Source organism: Fimicolochytrium jonesii (assembly GCF_025526975.1).
Source record: "Fimicolochytrium jonesii strain JEL569 chromosome Unknown EV422scaffold_25, whole genome shotgun sequence".
In the NCBI taxonomy this organism is placed as follows: domain Eukaryota; kingdom Fungi; phylum Chytridiomycota; class Chytridiomycetes; order Spizellomycetales; family Powellomycetaceae; genus Fimicolochytrium; species Fimicolochytrium jonesii.
Window position 1 is genome coordinate 272,866 of NW_026515692.1, and position 17,146 is coordinate 290,011.

The 17,146-nt window shown below is 55.4% G+C and overlaps 7 protein-coding genes across 7 annotated transcripts; 2 read left to right on the top strand and 5 right to left on the bottom strand.

Annotated features, from left to right (window-relative positions):
• Positions 1 to 456: 456 nt before the first annotated feature.
• Positions 457 to 2,489, bottom strand: EV422DRAFT_560233 (serine hydrolase-domain-containing protein; the record flags this gene model as incomplete). Its single annotated transcript, XM_053071943.1, has 4 exons — positions 2,197 to 2,489; positions 2,070 to 2,127; positions 1,330 to 1,753; positions 457 to 1,269 (listed from the first exon to the last, which is right to left on the bottom strand). Coding segments are annotated over exons 1-4 (1,380 nt in total), but the record flags the coding sequence as incomplete, so codon positions are not given.
• Positions 2,490 to 2,603: 114 nt separating this feature from the next.
• Positions 2,604 to 5,138, bottom strand: EV422DRAFT_622318 (arginyl-tRNA synthetase). Its single transcript, XM_053074167.1, has 3 exons — positions 4,377 to 5,138; positions 3,969 to 4,298; positions 2,604 to 3,887 (listed from the first exon to the last, which is right to left on the bottom strand). Exons 1-3 carry the CDS (start codon positions 4,785 to 4,787, stop codon positions 2,823 to 2,825), a joined length of 1,806 nt encoding a protein of 601 aa, XP_052922809.1. The 5' UTR covers positions 4,788 to 5,138; the 3' UTR covers positions 2,604 to 2,822.
• A 578-nt stretch (positions 5,139 to 5,716) lies between these two features.
• EV422DRAFT_603604 (argininosuccinate lyase) lies at positions 5,717 to 7,770 on the bottom strand (the record flags this gene model as incomplete). Its single annotated transcript, XM_053073742.1, has 7 exons — positions 5,717 to 6,243; positions 6,319 to 6,399; positions 6,466 to 6,609; positions 6,671 to 6,755; positions 6,823 to 7,169; positions 7,232 to 7,686; positions 7,755 to 7,770. 7 exons carry the CDS (start codon positions 7,768 to 7,770, stop codon positions 5,995 to 5,997), a joined length of 1,377 nt encoding a protein of 458 aa, XP_052922810.1. The 3' UTR covers positions 5,717 to 5,994.
• Positions 7,771 to 8,060: 290 nt separating this feature from the next.
• On the top strand, positions 8,061 to 10,372 carry EV422DRAFT_540160 (uncharacterized protein). Its single transcript, XM_053071123.1, has one exon. It carries the CDS (start codon positions 8,157 to 8,159, stop codon positions 9,888 to 9,890), a length of 1,734 nt encoding a protein of 577 aa, XP_052922811.1. The 5' UTR covers positions 8,061 to 8,156; the 3' UTR covers positions 9,891 to 10,372.
• Positions 10,373 to 10,773: 401 nt separating this feature from the next.
• Positions 10,774 to 12,454, top strand: EV422DRAFT_603614 (uncharacterized protein; the record flags this gene model as incomplete). The annotated part of the gene is made up of 6 exons (XM_053073743.1): positions 10,774 to 10,811; positions 10,959 to 11,056; positions 11,162 to 11,342; positions 11,510 to 11,692; positions 11,776 to 11,991; positions 12,094 to 12,454. 6 exons carry the CDS (start codon positions 10,774 to 10,776, stop codon positions 12,263 to 12,265), a joined length of 888 nt encoding a protein of 295 aa, XP_052922812.1. The 3' UTR covers positions 12,266 to 12,454.
• Positions 12,455 to 12,737: 283 nt separating this feature from the next.
• On the bottom strand, positions 12,738 to 14,285 carry EV422DRAFT_540169 (ribosome maturation protein SBDS-like protein). Its single transcript, XM_053071124.1, has 5 exons — positions 14,066 to 14,285; positions 13,882 to 13,982; positions 13,571 to 13,700; positions 13,123 to 13,491; positions 12,738 to 13,041 (listed from the first exon to the last, which is right to left on the bottom strand). Exons 1-5 carry the CDS (start codon positions 14,096 to 14,098, stop codon positions 12,916 to 12,918), a joined length of 759 nt encoding a protein of 252 aa, XP_052922813.1. The 5' UTR covers positions 14,099 to 14,285; the 3' UTR covers positions 12,738 to 12,915.
• A 35-nt stretch (positions 14,286 to 14,320) lies between these two features.
• Positions 14,321 to 16,823, bottom strand: EV422DRAFT_540176 (uncharacterized protein). Its single transcript, XM_053071125.1, has 3 exons — positions 16,516 to 16,823; positions 15,861 to 16,087; positions 14,321 to 15,799 (listed from the first exon to the last, which is right to left on the bottom strand). The coding sequence occupies exons 1-3, from the start codon at positions 16,716 to 16,718 to the stop codon at positions 14,628 to 14,630; spliced, it is 1,602 nt and encodes a 533-aa protein (XP_052922814.1). The 5' UTR covers positions 16,719 to 16,823; the 3' UTR covers positions 14,321 to 14,627.
• Between the last annotated feature and the right edge of the window lie 323 nt (positions 16,824 to 17,146).

Below are 17,146 nucleotides of genomic sequence, written 5' to 3' on the forward strand. Positions count from 1 at the left end.
GGGTATTGGCGCAGTGTCTAAATCTATTGCTGCAAAATACTGTACATGAACGCATACGCCTTTTCAGTCTACAGTGTCTGCCATATCATCCCAGAATCTGGATTAGATACCGCACTAGTATGTACGGCCTGGAGCGTTGTGATACCCGAAAGCCAGATAGGGGCCCTGGGTTCTTCTCATACTTGCCATCCAAGTATCTCATAATTGCGGGTGAGTCCGCCCGCCATCACCGGCGTCCGCTCTCTTCACTCCCACCCTGCTCACTCGCCTTTCTTCCCACTCGCACTCGCATTCCCACTCTCACTGCCACTCCCACCCCCACTCGCTCCACTGTCTTCAGTCCCACTCCCACTCTCACTCTCGCCACCACCACTCCCACTCCCCATCTCACCCTCCATCTCCCTCTCAATCCTCTCCAAAACCCCCTCCAAAACCCCTTCCCTCTCCCTCCCCCTATCCCTCCTAAACTCCAACGCCGGAAACTCCCTCCTCCCATTCCCCCCAAGTTTCTCCATAACCAGTTTCCGCACCGCGGGCTGGTACATCCTCAACGTCTCCTCAACCTCCTTCGGCGGCACATCCGAGTCGGCGAGGATGTGGTAGTAAACAAACACGGACCTTTTCGATGCCGACGGCGTGATGCGTGCGAGTGACCAGTGCGTGTGGAGCGGGAGGAGCGCGGAGGTGTGCAGGTCGGTGAGAGCCGTGTGGATCTTTGTCGCCAGTCTTCCCTGCCGTTTGCCCAGCTGTGGGGCGTCGTCGGCTGGTGAAGGGGAGAGGTTGCGGTTATCGGGCGCGCGGGGTTTGAGCGCGGGGGTTTTGTGGATGGGTGGGATGAGACGATCGAGGGCGGCTTGTTTTTGGGCGCGGCGCGCGTCGGCTTCGTCTTGCCGGAAGGCGGATTCGAATTTGCCGGGGATGTGGTGGGTTTGGCGGACGCCGGTGAGGGATTTGGGGAGGTCTTCTGGTTCGAGTGATGGGTCGTATGGGGTGGGTGGGGAGGGTGGGGAGGAGGGACGGCGACGGGTTGGGGAGCGGTTAGGCCCGCCTTTTGCGTTGGCTAGGGCTGTGGCGAACTGTTGGAATGTTGGGGGGTCGGATTGACGTGCGGTGGTGGATGTGGAGAAGGCGCGGGCGCCGAGGGGATTCGTCAATTGTGAGGAAATGCGGCCTAGGAATTTCTTGTAGAGGCGGCGGTGGGCTGCTCCCATGGGTACGAAATGCCCACCGTCGTGGACTAGTGCCTGCGGGCCCTTACGCAGGGGCGCGCTGTTGTCGGCCTCGTCGGCCGCGGGGGCTGGCTCAGAGTCAGCAGTAGTTCCAAACAACTGCATTAATCTCTCGCTCTTGAAGGGCGGCACCCACGTATCCGCCCTCCCAAACACATGCAAGGACGGCACACCACCCAACATCGCCGCGCGTTCCTTCAGAAACCCCGCCCAGCTCGCGTCCCTCGGCAAAAACCCCGATACATGGATCGAGAACAATGGCTTCGGCTCCAATTGCGGCAACGCGATCGCCGCCATCGTCGCGCCTTGCGAAAAGCCGAGGATTCCATGAAACCTCGTCGCGCTGAGATCGGCTGAAGGTGAGGACCACATGGAACTGATAGCGGCTAAAGAGTCGTCGATGCCTTCGTAAATTTCGGCGGTTTCTTTGAAGCGGAACCATGCTTTGGGGCCTTCTGATTCGGTTTGGGAGAAGCCGGGTGGGAGGTGTTCTGGGGCGACATCGTGGGGTGCTGACATGAATACTGAAATTCAAAGGGAAGTAAGTCAACCATCAATCTGTCAAGCATCACTAGTCAACCGTCAACAAATCAACCCGTCAACCCATCAACCCATCAACCCATCAACCATCAACAAACGATACCCTGCTCGCTTCGCTCGCAATGATGTTGTTCCGGTGGGCAGTAGCGTAGCTCGCTTCGCTCGCTAAAGATCTGACCCTTGCTGAGGGTCGCTAAGAGCCGTGGTTAGGGGAATTGCGCCCTTGGCGCAACAAAGTCGCTACGCTCGCGGTCCCTTCGCTCACGCCACAAGCACTTCGAGAATCATACACGGACTCACCTAGCTCTGCGGTGTCCTTTACATCTTTCCGCAAGACTGCTAGCCGCTTGCGAAAGACCTGGTTGACAGAAATCGGTCAGGCCGTTTTGCGTTGTGAGAGTCTCCGAGTTCCCTTTCCTTTCCGTACCTCGGCATTCTGGGTATATCCGTGCAAGCAAAGAATCCGGAGAGGAGCTTTCGCGGCGACTACTGCAGTAGCGACGGCGGCTGTCATTCTTCTGAGACCCGGTTGCTTGGGGGGGAGCGGATTGTGGAGTGGGAGTAGATGACGGGGCCGACCCGGTTAAGTCGGAAACAGCAGACAGACACTCGGACGGGCTCCCCACAGCTCCGACGCCAAATGATGTTGAAGAAGTCGCATCAGCGTTTGTTCAGAAGCGAATTTCCGCCCCCCCTTAGTGATGGTCTGAGTAATGATGGTCAACGCGCGTTAGGGTTAGGGCTATTGGATGCGGCCGTCTCGTCTCCGGTCACACAGGCGTTGACATTTGAACCTTCTGAAAACACTTCTGCCAATCAATTTGGTTGCACACATGGGGTGAAAACAGTCTTCTCCATCAAGGGGTAACATGTATGTAACATCATGCACAATCTTATATTATATTTGCAATGAGGAAGTACTTTTGGGGTCGAAGGAATCTAAAAGTTCTGGGTGGTGGTGCGCCATGTGACATTATACGCCGAGGGGAGTTAACCGCATCCAATCCCGTCAGGGAGTGAAGGAGGCGGAGAAGGATTCGATAGGAAAGCCATCTACATAACCTCCAACACCCCTATCCCCAACAACCCCAAGCCCGTCTTCAACAGCTCCGCCGTTGCCTCACACAACCTCAACCGGCTCGCCCGAACCTCGCCCTCCGACTTCAAGATCGGGCACGCCTGGTAGAACTGCGAATACGCGCCGGCGACGCGGTAGAGGTATCCACACAGGTGGTGCGGGCAGGAGGTGGCAATCACGTTTGCGATCTCGTCGGGGAATTGGAGGAGGGTTGTTGCGAGGACGTGTTCGGCGTTGTGGGTGAGGACTAACTTGGGTGGTGTTGTAGTGGTCGTGGTGGCGATGGGTGCGGAAGAGGAGGCTTCGGTGGCTGCGGTGGCGCCACGGCCGACGGCGCGGCATCGGGTGTACGCGTACATGAGGTAAGGCGCCGTGTTGCCCTCAAACTGGACCATGGCGTCGAGGTCGAACACATAGTCGCGGTCGCGCTGTTTTGAGAGGTCAGCGTACTTGATGGCGCCGATGCCGATTTTGTTGGCGATGTCGCGGACCTGGGCGTCGGTGAAGCGGTCGGCTTCGGAGCGTTTCTCGTTCTTTTCCTTGGCCAGGGCGTAGGCGCGTTCTTGAGCGGACGCGATGAGTTCGGCGAGTTTGATAGTGCCGCCTGTACGGGTCTTGAAGGGCTTTTTGTCGGCGCCCATCATGGTACCGAAGCCAACGTGCGTGGCTTCCACGTTCTCGGGGAGGAAGCCGGCGCGGCGGGAAACGTCGAATAGTTGGCGGCAGTGGAGGGATTGACGGTTGTCGATCACATACAATAGCCTGTCGCCCTTGAGGTGGCGCACACGGTATCGCATAGCGGCCAAATCGGTCGCGGCGTACCCAAAGCCGTCTCCGGTCTTCTGGACAACAAACACGGGTTTGCCCTTGCCGAAATCCTTCTGGAAGGCGGGTGTGTAAACGACCTTGGCTCCCTGATCGACGGCAAGGATACCGGCCTTGTCGAGGTCTGTGACGACATTTGGAAGGTCCGCATTGTATGACGACTCTCCATAGGCATCGGAGCGCTTGATGAGTACTCCAAGGGTGTCATAGATTTTCTGTAAGCAGAAGTCGTTAGGGAATTGGTTCCTTCCACCTCTCACGCAGCTTTCTCAACAGATGTACGCGGCCGTCCTTACCTGGGCGTGCATCAGCGACACCTCGACGATCTTCTCCCACTTTTTCACAATATCCGCATCTCCAGCTTGTAGCTTCACGACGTAATCCCTAGCACGGTCGGCGAATCCCTCCTCCACGTCGAATCGAATCTTGGCCTGGACGTACAGGGCCTCAAGATCCTGCAGCTGGTCGAGGTTTACATCATCCGTGTCGTAGACGTGCGCAATCAGCATTCCGAATTGTGTTCCCCAATCTCCAACGTGGTTTTGGCGAATCACGTCAGCTCCTACAAATCCGAGGACTCGGGCAAGGGCGTCTCCGATGATGGTGGATCGAAGATGTCCGACGTGCTAGAATGGGGCGACCCCAGAGTCAGCGATGGGCGTGCGTAACGGACCGAAAGTCAAACGCTTGTACAAGCAGCTTACCATCTCCTTCGCAAGGTTAGGACTCGAGTAATCAAGAACCACCCGTCCCGTCCATTCTTCAGCGCCCAACCTGGGATCCGCACCCCAGAACAGCTTGTTTATCCTGTCGCCCAACCACGCATCATCCAGTTTGATGTTGATGAACCCCGGCCCATCAACGGTAGCTTTCCCAACACCCTGCAAGTCCAGCTTCTCGACAATCTGCTTCGCAAAGTCCGTAGGATCCAGCTTCAGGCGTTTGGCGGCGCTAAGGATCCCACGGACTTGGATATCGGCGAGAAGAGCCTGTTTTGGGTTTCCGGCACCCGAGGTATATCCGCAATCTGCTACTGTGGGGATTTCTGCGGCGGCCGTGGAGACGGCCTTGATGGCCGCTAGGACCCGGGGCTTAATGAGTTTGAGAATGCTCATGTTGCTGAGCTTTGTTCTGAGAGGTAAAATAGAAAATAAGGCGCACCTTAAGTACGATGCCTTGAGAAAAATTGTGTGACGACGTTAACTGAGACGGCGGAGGGCGTCCCCCGCGGGTTTATATACCCCACATGGACATCCGTTGCGCCACCGCCTGTTGCTCTGTGCTGCTCGTACTGTACCTCCGTTGATCTGGTCCGTGGGAATTCGCTGGGCAAAAAGCTGTACACAGCCGAGATGGTTACAGGCGAAACCCTAATGCGCTTCTTTGTCACATGATCAGAAGTCGTGAATCACATGAGTCTAAATTAATGCTTCCTTCGTAACGGGCCTAACCCTAACCCTAACCCTAACCCTTTGTACAACAGGTAGTGGTTACACGCCCGAGAACGCGTTCTCCAAATGTCTCCGTTCTCGTCGCTCGACGACTCTTCGCGCGTCAACCTTGCCGTGCGACCAAAGCAAGGTTCTTTTCGAATTGAAGCGTCGTCGCGGGACCCTGTGCGAACCAGAAACCGCTATTGAGCCCGTCTATCACGGGCGCGGCGGCGGCGGACGCGGACACGCAGGTGTTGTTGAAGCATCTGGGTGCGGCGGACATCTCGCCGATTCTGAACTACCTGCGGAAGACGGCGTGCGTGAAGAACGGGGCGACGTACTGTGCGGCGGATGAGCATGACGCCGCGCAGAGGGGATGGCGGTGGATGCTTGCACGCCGTGTGCGAAGGCCCAGTATGATGCTTCGGTGGATACCCCTTCGTTGCCGGCGTATGCGAAGCCGACGGTGGATGGAGAGGTGGCGAAGGTGAAGACGCTGTTGGATGCGTGCCCGGCTGATAAGCTTGCGAACTCTACCACTGCCCCGAAGACGTCTGGGGCTATTGCGATTGCGGGTCGCAACACTGTGATGTTGACGATTTGAGAGTCTGGAAAGGGATCATTTTTGTTGTCGGATGGTAGTTCTGCAAATGTGACTCCAAGTCTGTTTACTCACATGTATCATACATAGACATAGAGATCTCGTAGGGAATTGAATAAGGTCCTTACCGCCTGGGCCAAATGCTGTTTGTACGTAATTGAATAAGGTCCTTACCACCTGGGCCAAATGCCTCAATTTTATCTCATACGCCGCAACACATACGATATATCTATTCACAGGTCCACTCAAGAGTACGCCGTAAAGATAAATTTCGACCATCCACAAATCTCATCCCTGTTTCCCCAACCACTCTTTCAAACTCTCAATCTGCTCCAACACCGTAACACGACTCGTCCCACCCTTAGCAGACCGGCGGTTCACGCTGACTTCATAGTCCCAGATGTCCGTCACGTCTTCCGCAAATGCGGGGTGCAGTTGCTTAAAGTCGGCGACGCCCAAAGCGCTCATGTCTACGCCCCGGTCTTCGGCGAGGCGGACGGCTCGGCCGGCAATGTGGTGTGTTTCGCGGAAGGGTACCTTGGGTTTTTCGAAGGGTATTTGCGGGTTAGATGCGGATCGGAGTTTGGTTGTGGGATATTTGCTCATGCTTACCCCTTTTCGTACGAGGTACTCTGCCACGTCCGTGGCAAGCATGTCAATGCTTAAGCTTGCCTTCATCTTTTCGGGCTTTGTCTGGTTGTCAAATCAATGTCAGCAATTCACCAACGCAGCTGTGAATCAGTACTCCTTCCCAATCACCTTCAATGTGCTCAAAGTACCCGCCGCAATCTGCAGACATGCGCTGAGCGTGTCGAGAGTGGCAAACATAGGCTCCTTGTCCTCCTGTAGATCTTTGTTGTAGGTGCTGGGCAGGCCTTTCACGGTCATCATAAAGCCAGTCATCTATGAGGATAACGCTCATGAGCCGGCTGGACTTGAGACGACCAAAGTATAGGTTCCTCACCCCTCCAAACACCCGTCCTGCTTTTCCGCGAATGAGCTCTAACGAGTCGGGATTCTTTTTTTGCGGCATCAAACTGCTTCCCGTACTGTCAATAGCGAAAAAGCATTGAGTAAACTTGCCCCAAATGCCACCTGGCGCCTTCTTGCACATACCTGTACGCATCCGCCAACACGACAAACCCAAACTCAGCAGAGCAGTACACAATCAAGTCCTCTGCCCACCGACTTAGGTGCACCATCGTGAGACTAGCCCAGAACAAGAATTCCGCCACGAAATCACGATCGCTGACGCCGTACAAGCTGTTGGGGGTCGCAGAATGAAAACCGAGCTGTTGCGCCATCCATTCCCGATCTACGTTGAAAGGGTTGCCGGCGAGTGCACCGCTTCCTAGTGGCAGTGCGTTCATGCGATGTATGAGCTGCTCTAGTCGCTCGGCGTCGGCGTGCCAGCTCCAGGCGTGTGAGAGGAGGAAATGACTCCATCGGATCGGTTGTGCCCTCTATTGAACATTGCATGAGATCTACACGTCCACAGCCCTTGTTCTGACTCAGACCGACCCACCTGCAAATGCGTGTACCCCGGCATCAGAATATCAATTTCCTTCTCCGCCCGCTCCGTTGCAACCGCTATCAACGCTTTCAGCAACCCTAACAGCGCATTCGCCTCATCCCGCAACCATATCCTCATATCCGTCGCGACCTGGTCGTTCCGACTCCGTCCCGTATGCAGCTTCCCAGCCACGGGCCCGACAAGCTCACCCAACCGACGCTCATTCGCAGTATGGATGTCCTCATCTCCCTCCTGTATCGCAAACGTGCCCGCTGCCCACTCCTTTCCCACGGCCTCAAGGCCGTTCACCAGCTGCGTTTGCTCTTCGGAGGTGAGGATGCCGGCGCGGTGGAGGGCTTGTGCGTATACCTGCGACCCTTGGATATCGGCCTTCCACATGCGGCGGTCGAAGCCAAGGGATTGGTTGAATTGGTGCATAAGCGGGTCATTCTTTTCCGAGAAGCGGCCTGGAGAAATGGGGGAGGAGTTATAGTTTCCGTCCTGTCAATTTTCGCCGCCTATCGCGGATACTCACCGCCCCAGAGAGACATGGCGACGACTTTTTGTTGGTTGCTGGTCAAAAGGAAGTTGAGTGGAGGACTAGCGCCGGCGACGTATGCAGCTGATGAGCTTGTGGATATACAAGGCCCCTCCCTCGTTGGGAAGTGTTTGTCCTTTTATATACGTATGTATATGCTTTGGTGGTGGAGGATGCCAGTTGATGCCGGTTGGATGCGATTCACATCTCCGCCCGAGGAGCCCCGCGTCCATGACTCACCATGACTCACCTGTTATCTATGCCCACTGCCCTGCCCGCCCGTCTGTCCCGTGCCAGCCTTCTCGGTTTCGATCGTCGACGACAGGCGTGGCTGGACTTCGGACTGCGTGCAAACCGCAATCTCGCATCCCATATATACAACAGCGACCAACCACCAGGATGGCGTTTCGGCTCGGTCTACTCTCAGCCGCGCTGTCGATCCCCGTCCTCTACTCCGGCGGGCCAAAGTTTGTTGCCCCGGTGTACGGTCAATTCCTCTCGGAACAGCACCATTTCGAAGCGGCTTTGGGGTCCGTCGTGCTGGGTGCCGCTCTTGGATATGCTTTTACGTCCGTCAGAGCGACGGCTGAAAGTAAAGCACGACCGCATACTGTGATTTCCCTGCTTGTGTCGTTACTCCTAACAGCAGCGCCGGGGGTGATGCGAACACTGTTCTCGCATAGCAGAGAGTGGGGCCCAGAATGGGGACCTTTGTTGACCATGGCGCCGGTGTATGCGGCGATAGCCCTCTTGTCGGCCGTCGCAGTGCTTGCTACACCAGCACTTAATCCCTTCATGGAAGCGACGGCAGTGTCCGCGGCCCTCATCAGCAGTCTGCGGAGAGCGGATGCAATCGTGGACAAGATTGGCGAGTTTACAGGCGGCAGCAGCACGTGCGGATTTCTGAGATTTTTATCGTTCTTTTGGCTGTCTCAGACCGCTGTAGATGCGTTGATGGCAGGGATGAGCACGTCCCCGGCCGTTGTTGCGACCACCGACGCGAAGAATGACGGCAAGAAGCCTGGCAAAGCTGCCAAAGCTGCCAAAGCTCTTGCCAAGACGCCCCAGGCATCTGCAGCGAAAAATAGGCTATTTTCTATGGGGGCGTTGATCGTTCTGTCAACCGGAACAGTCTTCCTCGGTAGCCTGTTCCCGGAATCCCGTCAGTGCAGCGCTTCGGTGAAGTTGGACAACAAGTACGAGCTCCTCGCTCTGAACGAGTCCGTTACCGGATATCTGTACGTCATTCAAGACAACAGCAAACACGGCGGCATGCGATTGATGCGATGCGACCATTCGCTAATTGGCGGTGGCTACCCAGAATACGACTTTGACTCGGTATTCGGAAGCTTCTACTTCCTAGACTTTGTGCAGTACATCACGAGCGGCAGAGCCTCTGCGACAACGACGCGCAAAGCTTTGCAGATTGGTTTGGGCGTAGGGGCGTCCACAAAGACGCTCTTAGAACATGCCCGAGTGTCGTTAGATCTGGTGGAGCTGGATCCCTTGGTGGTTGAATACGCGAAAACGTACTTTGCACTCCCGGAACCTGCCACGACGCACATAGGGGATGGGAGAGCATTCATCGACGACGCACCGGACAACACCTACGACTTTGTCATTCACGACGTGTTCACCGGCGGTGTTGTCCCAGGCAAGCTCTTCACGGTGGAAGCCATAAGAGGCGTCAAACGGGTCCTCAAACCCAAAGGTGTCCTCGCCCTCAATTTCGTCGGCACCTTGGAATCGATCGCCACAAAATCGGTCGTGAGCACCCTCAAGGACGTGTTCCCCTACCTCGAGATCTACACCGAAGACAAGCTAGAGAACCTTGCCGAGTCGCCGCTTTACAACATGGTGTTCTACGCGTCTACGCACCCAATCACATTCACGATTCCGGAAACGGCGACGCTGCCACATACGTCGCATATGTACAGACATTTCGTGGATAGGTTCCCTGCTAGTCGGGCGACGGACTCGCCAGTGTTTGAGGAAATGGTGGGGAACCTGGATGAGAGGCTGATCATCACGGACAAACACAACCCCCTGGCGACGTTGCAAATCGAGAGTGCCGAAAAACACTGGGGGGTCATGCGAAAGTTGTTTGATGATGAATTCTGGACGGGATTCTGATCCGCCCTTTCGGCATCACAATCATGGACGTAGATATGACCGCCGGGTGGCCCATGCTCTTTATGAGCTATTCTCTTTCAGTACACGGTCACAGCAAATCCCTCCGTCCCACCCATCGATATATCAACAGCTCTATAATCTGCGTCGCGGAAGCTTATAGTAGTCGCCATGCACATCTCCACACGCAATGGCACGCATCCGACAAATACCGTGCGGGGGGATACGATGAAGATCGAAGATGAGGAGCGGTCGGTCACTGAGAGGGAAGCAGGGTGGGGGACGGATGGTTGACGGGGGGCCGGCCGGCTTTTGCAGTGCCGTCGATTTTCATGTAACCAAGTGACTACGTTTTCTTCACTTCTCAATACATCATACAGACGATCGGGTTGTATCTCCAGCCCTCTCGGAAGGGCCCATTGTTTCCATCAAGCTTCTTTTGACGCTACATGGTGGCATTCGTGAAGATGGGCAGGACTTATGTGGTGGCCCCTGAGTTTCGTCGCGGAAGGCTGTTTATTCGCGCCCGGAAGGTCATTATTTCGCGCATACAACAGTACAGTAGTAGTCCGGTCGTTGCGATCGTTGCATGATCAGGCCCCATTACCCTCCCCACCAGTCCCATTACAAGCAAGACTGCGTGTTCCATCCTTTGAAAGAAAGACGGACTTCTAAGCACTGGCAAACCCACTCGTAAACCATGTCCCGCACCGCCCGCACCCTCCCCTCGACGCTCCGCATCCACGCCCTCGCGCGTCACCTCACCCACCCCAACCTCGCCATCCCGCTCGCCATCCCCGCCGCCGCCATCCCCTCTTCAGCACATGCTTACAGTACGAACGCTGGCGCAGGAGCAGGCGTAGCTCCGACCTCATATGCGGCACTGATGTATAAGCAGTTTGGGAACCCCACTGATGTCTTGAGGTGTGTGGTTTTGTGTCGGGGACAGGTTGGAGGAGAGGCAAGGGAAGGGAGGATGCGGGATACCACCCGAGTCCCAACGCAGGAACAAGAGCTTGATCTGGAAATCCTTCATTTGTCCTTACTGTCCGTTCAACGGGTGAATCCTAGATTGGTACATGTGCCGCTCCCACCACTCACATCCTCAACCGTGCATGTCCGTTTCTTGGCGAGCCCTATCAATCCGGCGGACATCAATCAGATCCAAGGTGGGTTTGTCTGTCCAAGAGTATACTTGCTTGATGCGTGTGGATGAATTGGATGGAAGATCACCGCATTGGAACATATTCCCATAACATCGCATCTCCCCACAGGCGCATACCCCATCAAACCAACCTTCAACGACACATTCGGCGCCATCGGCAGGAACGAAGGGGTTGCGGAAGTCATCGCGGCCGGCAGCGATATTAAGGGTTTGAAGGTTGGCGATTGGGTCATTCCTGAGGACAGCGGATTTGGTACATTGCGTTTTGTGACCTGCGGATGTGGTGAGCCGTCTATTGAGGGTTGAGATATGATGTAAGAACATGGAGAATGCATGCACGTTTTATGGAGGTGGAGCTGATCAAGTTGCCAAAGGAGGGCGTGTCGAAGATTGCAGCTGCTACTATTAGCGTCAACCCGTGCACTGGTGAGAAAAAGACCATATGGGCTGTCAAAAGAGGACGACTTGCCACGCTGAAGACTGACCCCTGTCTCAGCATACAGAATGCTGAAAGATTTTGTCGACCTGAAGCCGGGGGAATGTGGTTATCCAGAACGGCGCCAACTCGGGGGTTCGGTCAGGCTGTTATCCAGCTGGCGAAGGCGTGGGGGTTCAAAACCGTCAATGTCGTGCGTGATAGGTATGAGCAAAGATCTATTCGATGCAAGTTCACCACCCCATCCCTTCACAATCACTAGATCACTCACACTATCCCCTCACTAGACCCAACATCGATGACCTCCGCGCCCACCTCACCTCCCTGGGCGCCGACCTGGTCATCACCGAACAAGATCTGCGGATGCCCGAGACGGCCGCAAAGATCAAAGCACTCGCTCCTCCCGCTTCCGATGGGGACTACAACAACGGAGGGGGGAGCGTCAAGCTGGCGTTCAATTGTGTGGGCGGGCACAGCGCTACTAACCTTGTGAGGCTTCTGGGGTGAGTTGTGATCGGAGAGTTGTTGATTGACAGTGAGAGATGGGTGTTTGATTCATGGTCCAAGTGTCCGACTTACCCACCGATCATGATTTTTGATGGAAGCCACGATGCCCACCTCGTAACCTATGGCGCCATGTCCCGCACCCTACTCACCTTCCCAACCTCCCCCTTCATCTTCAAAAACCTCTCCTGTCACGGCTTCTGGATGGCCCGCTGGAACACGCGGCGCGACACCTCCCTGCGTGAGCGCATGCTGTGGATTTGTGTGGCATGATTGCCAAGGGCCAGTTGAGGGAGGTGCGGTGGGGGAAGGTGGGGTTTGCCAAAGGCGGGGGGAAGGAGGAGGAGAGTAGGTTGCTGGGGGCGGTGGGGAAGGCGGGTGAGGGATTTGCGGGGGAGAAGAAGGTTTTCGTCATGTAGATCTATCCTGTCGACCACGGCCATCATCACTTTCAGTTTCTACCACCGCGTGTTCGCAAGCGATCGGCGTCACCACCCTCCCTTCCTCCTTGTTTCATTTGCTTATCATCATTCACTCCTAGGAAGGAAGGCCGTATCAAAGAATGCAGCTTTCATAAATAATCGAGAATCAAACCAGAATCGTCTATGTATACAATATGACATACAGTAGTCCGATGGTTGCGATAGGTGCATATTCTAATCAGGGGGATCGTACGAGTTAATCGGATCTGCTCAGTAAGCTTCGAACTCTTACGCCGACATCTCTGCATCCCATCCCCACATCTTCCATCTCCACATCTTCCACGCAATAGTGCGATGTATTCCCCTTCCGATGGCAAGATTCGCAAAACGAAACCGGGCATTTCTTGCACTTCGCCATCCGCCATGTCCCCTAATGCCCGAAATATGTATATAATAGAACCAAAATGCGTAGGAGAGCAGAGAGAGCATGCAATATATGACTCAAAATGCCTCATCCCGATCCTCCGTGTCCTTGATATTCAGAACCTCGACCTGCCCGCGTCCCTTAGTCTCGCCCGCCACGGCGTCGGTGATGGTACGAAAATGGCCTGGATCGATTAGACAGACCTTTGGGGAGGGAATAAGAATCACATTGATTGGCGGTCTGTCTTGGAATACCTGTCGTTACGATTCGCAAAAGACACTTACCATCTCATAATCCTCCCCCCAATCCTCATCCTCCACCTTCACAAACCCGACCACCTTTTCCCTCACCCTCTTCCCCTCCTTCCCACCCACGACAACCCTAACCCGCATCTGCGCCCTAGCGATCGGGATGACCTTCTTCTCCTGCAGCTGTTTTATAACCTCCAACGCCTGCTGCTTTGCGCTCCGATTGGGATTGACGCTGAAATGCATCTCGGTCATGGCCTTCTCGATCATGGTCACCGTGTAAGGGCGGTTGGTGGACGGGTTGATGCATTTGTCGGCGACGGTGGTGGCGATGTCGCGGGAGAGGTTGGTGAGGGATTGCGTGCGCTCTTTTTCAGAGACTTGTTGTTCGCCTTTGCGGAGGATCTGCAAAAGAAATGTATGGGGGGTTTAGCGTGCGTGGCTGGGGGGCATTGATACCCCATGTACGACTGCTCAACATTACCTCCAGGATGATCTTATCCAAATCCCCCGTCTTGAACGCCGCCTGCAAATCCTCCTGCTTGGCCGTCTGCCCCTTAGACACGTTCACAAACACCGACCGGGTCTGCAGTACATTGTCCAGATCCGTTTCCCTAAAAAGTGCCCCCCTTTTGTCAGTATCCCCATCCTTTTCGCTCAAAGACTGAGTATGCGGAATCGGAATGAGGTCCGTCCCACCCATTTCGCATACACCCCCTCCCTACTCAGGTCCGACTAATGGCTTCATCCACCCCAACTGCGTCCCTCCACCCACCGCCCCTCCCGAAAACTCACACGTTATTCCGCCACTCAGTGACTTTATTCTTATAACACGCAATCTCGAACCGCTTCCCCCCCTTCTTCAGGCGGACGACGGATACATTCGTTAACCGGATCTAACATGGAAGACGAATGGGGTAAGTGGGACGGGGGGGAGTGGAAAAACCAGCACGGGAGTGGGGCTGAAGAAGAGGCGGACCTGGTTGCTGGGGGTGAAGATGTTTGATGACATTGTTGATTATGTTCGGGGGTGGAATGGGAACGGGAATTGAGGACGAGTTGAGGCCCCTGCCATGTAACAGTCAGGGGACAAAAAGCTGCGTCTCCTCCTGATTGAAGTCGATGACCGTTCCACACGCGCTGGCGCGCGCCTCGCGACACTGACTTAGTCTCGAGGAGAAACAGCTTTTTGTACGTGCGCTCAACGGTATCAAAAGTGTCAAAAAAGAGTTCTGGTGTATGTTACAGTTTGATTGTGGCTCAGATTGTGGCTAACAAGGATGATGATTCGCGTATTCGCCCAGTTTCACAAGATGGCCACTCGGCATAATGTGTATTGAGAAAACGTTCTGTGTGATTAGCGTTACGTCCGCTCATTAATGCAATGCTGGGGATAAATACTAAGCGAACTGGGGAGATGGAGATACAAGGAGGGGAGGGAATAGTATGTCCAGGATGGAAATGTCCGAATGCGAGGGGTAAATAAATACACGCCGGGCAAATAGCAGATTGGATGCTCTTCTCAAAAGAAGTGAGAGCATTTAAAGAGTAGCAGCACTAAAGTCCTCATGCAACTGCCCCTTCACATCCCCCTCCCCCAACGTCGCAGGCCGTCTCACAACCTTCACCGGCCGCCCAAGCACCTTCCTAAGCCCCACCTCAGCCGCCGCCGCCAAAAACAACCCAACCACACTCGCCACAACCGCAACCACAAACGCCACCCAATCATACACCTCCCAAAAGTTGCGTCTGATCCCTGCGCCAAAATCACCGTCGGATACGATCGCGCCCTGGGTTGCGATGGAGAGCAGGGAGAACAGGCAGGCAAAGAGGACCTGGCGGCCGTGGATGTACGGTTCCAGCCGGCGCACGAGACCCAGGAGCATCGGGAGCACCGCAGAGGCCGTGACCATGTTGGTGATGAGGTACAACGAATTGATGTTGTAACCCTGCAATGCGACGATAACGATGGGGACGTTGATGACGACGACCAGGAGGCGGGCGGCGGTGAGCGGGAAATGGTCGTAGCCGAATCTCTTGTGGGTGTGCGTCGTGGAGGCGAGGGCGACGACGGTGTCGGTGAGTGCGCCCTGGAAGGCGTCGACGGCGGATTCGTTCATTACCGCGGCGAGGATGACGACCAGGACGATGATCCAGACGTCTGTGGATGTGTTGCCCTTTGTGAGGAGGTAGAAGAAGGCGAGGTTGGGGTCGCAGTTGGTGCAGGTGTTTATATCCTCCGGGGCGGCGTTGTAGTAGCCGAGCCATTCGGCGAGGACGCCGCCAAAGCCGAAGAAGAAGGCGACGAAGGTGGCGATGAGGGCGCCGACTGTTGCGCCGCGGCGAAGGGAGCGAGTGTCGACGGAGGCCCAGACGCGTTGCCAGACGGCGTCGGAAAAGAAGGTGGCCGCGGTCATGGAGACGCCCATGGTGACGATGGAGGTCCAGCCTGCCTCGTTGGGGGCGAGGTCGTCCGTCATGGGTGGGGAAGGGTTGGGCATGTGGACTGTTGCGGCCATGTAGATTGCGGTGATGACTACGAGGAGGAGAGTAAACATGCCTTGGTACTGGTCAGTGATGACGGAGACGTAGAGACCACCGACTGCGGTGTAAGTCATGGTCACTGCGCCGACGATGAGGATAGGGATCAGTTTGTTGACGCCGACGATGCTGGAGAAGAGAGAGCCGATGGCGGTGTATTCGGCCGTCAGGTCTGTGGAGGCGGAAAAGTCAACCGCCGAACATTCTTCACTGAACGAATTTGCGGCACTCACTGATGCCCATGTTCAACAAAACGATCAACGTCATGTAGATCTGGACGACAACTCCGTAACGGAAGCGCGCGAAATCACCCCACGACATGATGTGTGGGTACTTGTTCCTGATGGCGTCTCCCACATATGCAATCACAATCAATGGCAAGCCCGTGAAAAAGGCGTACCACATCATGCCGATGTAGCCATAGCCAGTAACCGCGTACGCTGGCAGTGAGAATACGACCCTGTTTTGCGACGAAAGAGTGGGATAGTAAGTTCGAGATCCCATCGGTCGACGTTGAAAGTTGAACGATACCCTGATGCGTGTGCTAAGCTCGCTTCGCTCACAAAGATCTGACGCTCGCGGGCGCTCGCTAAGTACCGTGGCCAGGGGTATTGCGCCTTTGGCGCACGGAACTCGCTCCGCTCGTGCACGCTGTTGCTCGCAAAGGCGTTTGCGATGGTGGCGCTCGCTCCCGCTCGCGCTCCCACGCAAACCAGAAGGCGTTCGATCTGGGAGACCGCCTCGTTGCACCACAACAACGATCGCTCGCTTCGCTCGCGGCTCGCATGGCTTGCGCCTCAAGCATTCCTGCGCCTAGGGCCCATTTGGGGCCCGCTGGCGCTCGCCTTCTCATCGCTATCGCTCGGACGCTCCGACTCCAACACCCACCAAGAACCCGTGGCCCCCGCAAAGAAACTCCAAGCGATTTGAAAAGTGGGAATGCTCCTTTTCGCCGTCAAAAAGAACTCTGTCGAGTCCTGTCTATCCTCCTGGAACCTCTGTTTCCTCCTCGCAATAACGAGGGCGAGTATCCCAAATAGGAGGACTGCTATTATGGAGAGGGGCAGGGCGAGCTCTTTGACTGTGGCCATTGTTGCGGGTGTTGTTGTACAGTACGGCGGTTGCTGAAAGTCGTCGGAAAGTGAATGAGCTTTCACTGCCGAAAAGGGCCGTCGGAGGTGGAAAAACAAGGGCTTTTTTTCGCGCAAGACAACCCTAACCCTAACCCTAACCCTAACCCCTTTGCCTTCGGTGAGTCTCCTACTCTAACCAACCCTAACCCAAGTCACTCACATTTAGCACGAGTTTACCCACTTCTAGCCATCCCCAAGGAGCGCACGGTGATGACCCACTCCGAACCCCGCGCAAACTCAACAACAACGGGCTCCAAGACTGTTTGCTTTCCACACATGGGTCGTTGCTCTTATTTGGCCCAAAAACTGTGTTCCCCTATGCTACTGTCCAAAATATACAGTATAAGGATCTCGCTGGCGACGGCGATGTGAGGTCAGCACTGTTA

Bases quoted from the DNA above. Each gene is read 5' to 3' on its own strand.
- EV422DRAFT_540176 (XM_053071125.1), bottom strand. From the start codon at position 16,718: ATGGCCACAGTCAAAGAGCTCGCCCTGCCCCTCTCCATAATAGCAGTC. The intron at 16,088-16,515 runs GTGGGTGTTGGA...GTCGCAAAACAG, and splicing joins GCGGGGGCCACGGGTTCTTG to GGTCGTATTCTCACTGCCAG. The intron at 15,800-15,860 runs GTGAGTGCCGCA...CCGCCTCCACAG, and splicing joins TTTGTTGAACATGGGCATCA to ACCTGACGGCCGAATACACC.
- EV422DRAFT_622318 (XM_053074167.1), bottom strand. From the start codon at position 4,787: ATGAGCATTCTCAAACTCATTAAGCCCCGGGTCCTAGCGGCCATCAAG. The intron at 4,299-4,376 runs GTAAGCTGCTTG...GCCCCATTCTAG, and splicing joins CTAACCTTGCGAAGGAGATG to CACGTCGGACATCTTCGATC. The intron at 3,888-3,968 runs GTAAGGACGGCC...TTCTGCTTACAG, and splicing joins TGTCGCTGATGCACGCCCAG to AAAATCTATGACACCCTTGG.
- EV422DRAFT_540169 (XM_053071124.1), bottom strand. From the start codon at position 14,098: ATGTCATCAAACATCTTCACCCCCAGCAACCAG. The intron at 13,983-14,065 runs GTCCGCCTCTTC...CTTCCATGTTAG, and splicing joins TCTTCACCCCCAGCAACCAG to ATCCGGTTAACGAATGTATC. The intron at 13,042-13,122 runs GTAAGTGTCTTT...CCCTCCCCAAAG, and splicing joins GGGGGGAGGATTATGAGATG to GTCTGTCTAATCGATCCAGG.
- EV422DRAFT_540160 (XM_053071123.1), top strand. From the start codon at position 8,157: ATGGCGTTTCGGCTCGGTCTACTCTCAGCCGCGCTGTCGATCCCCGTC.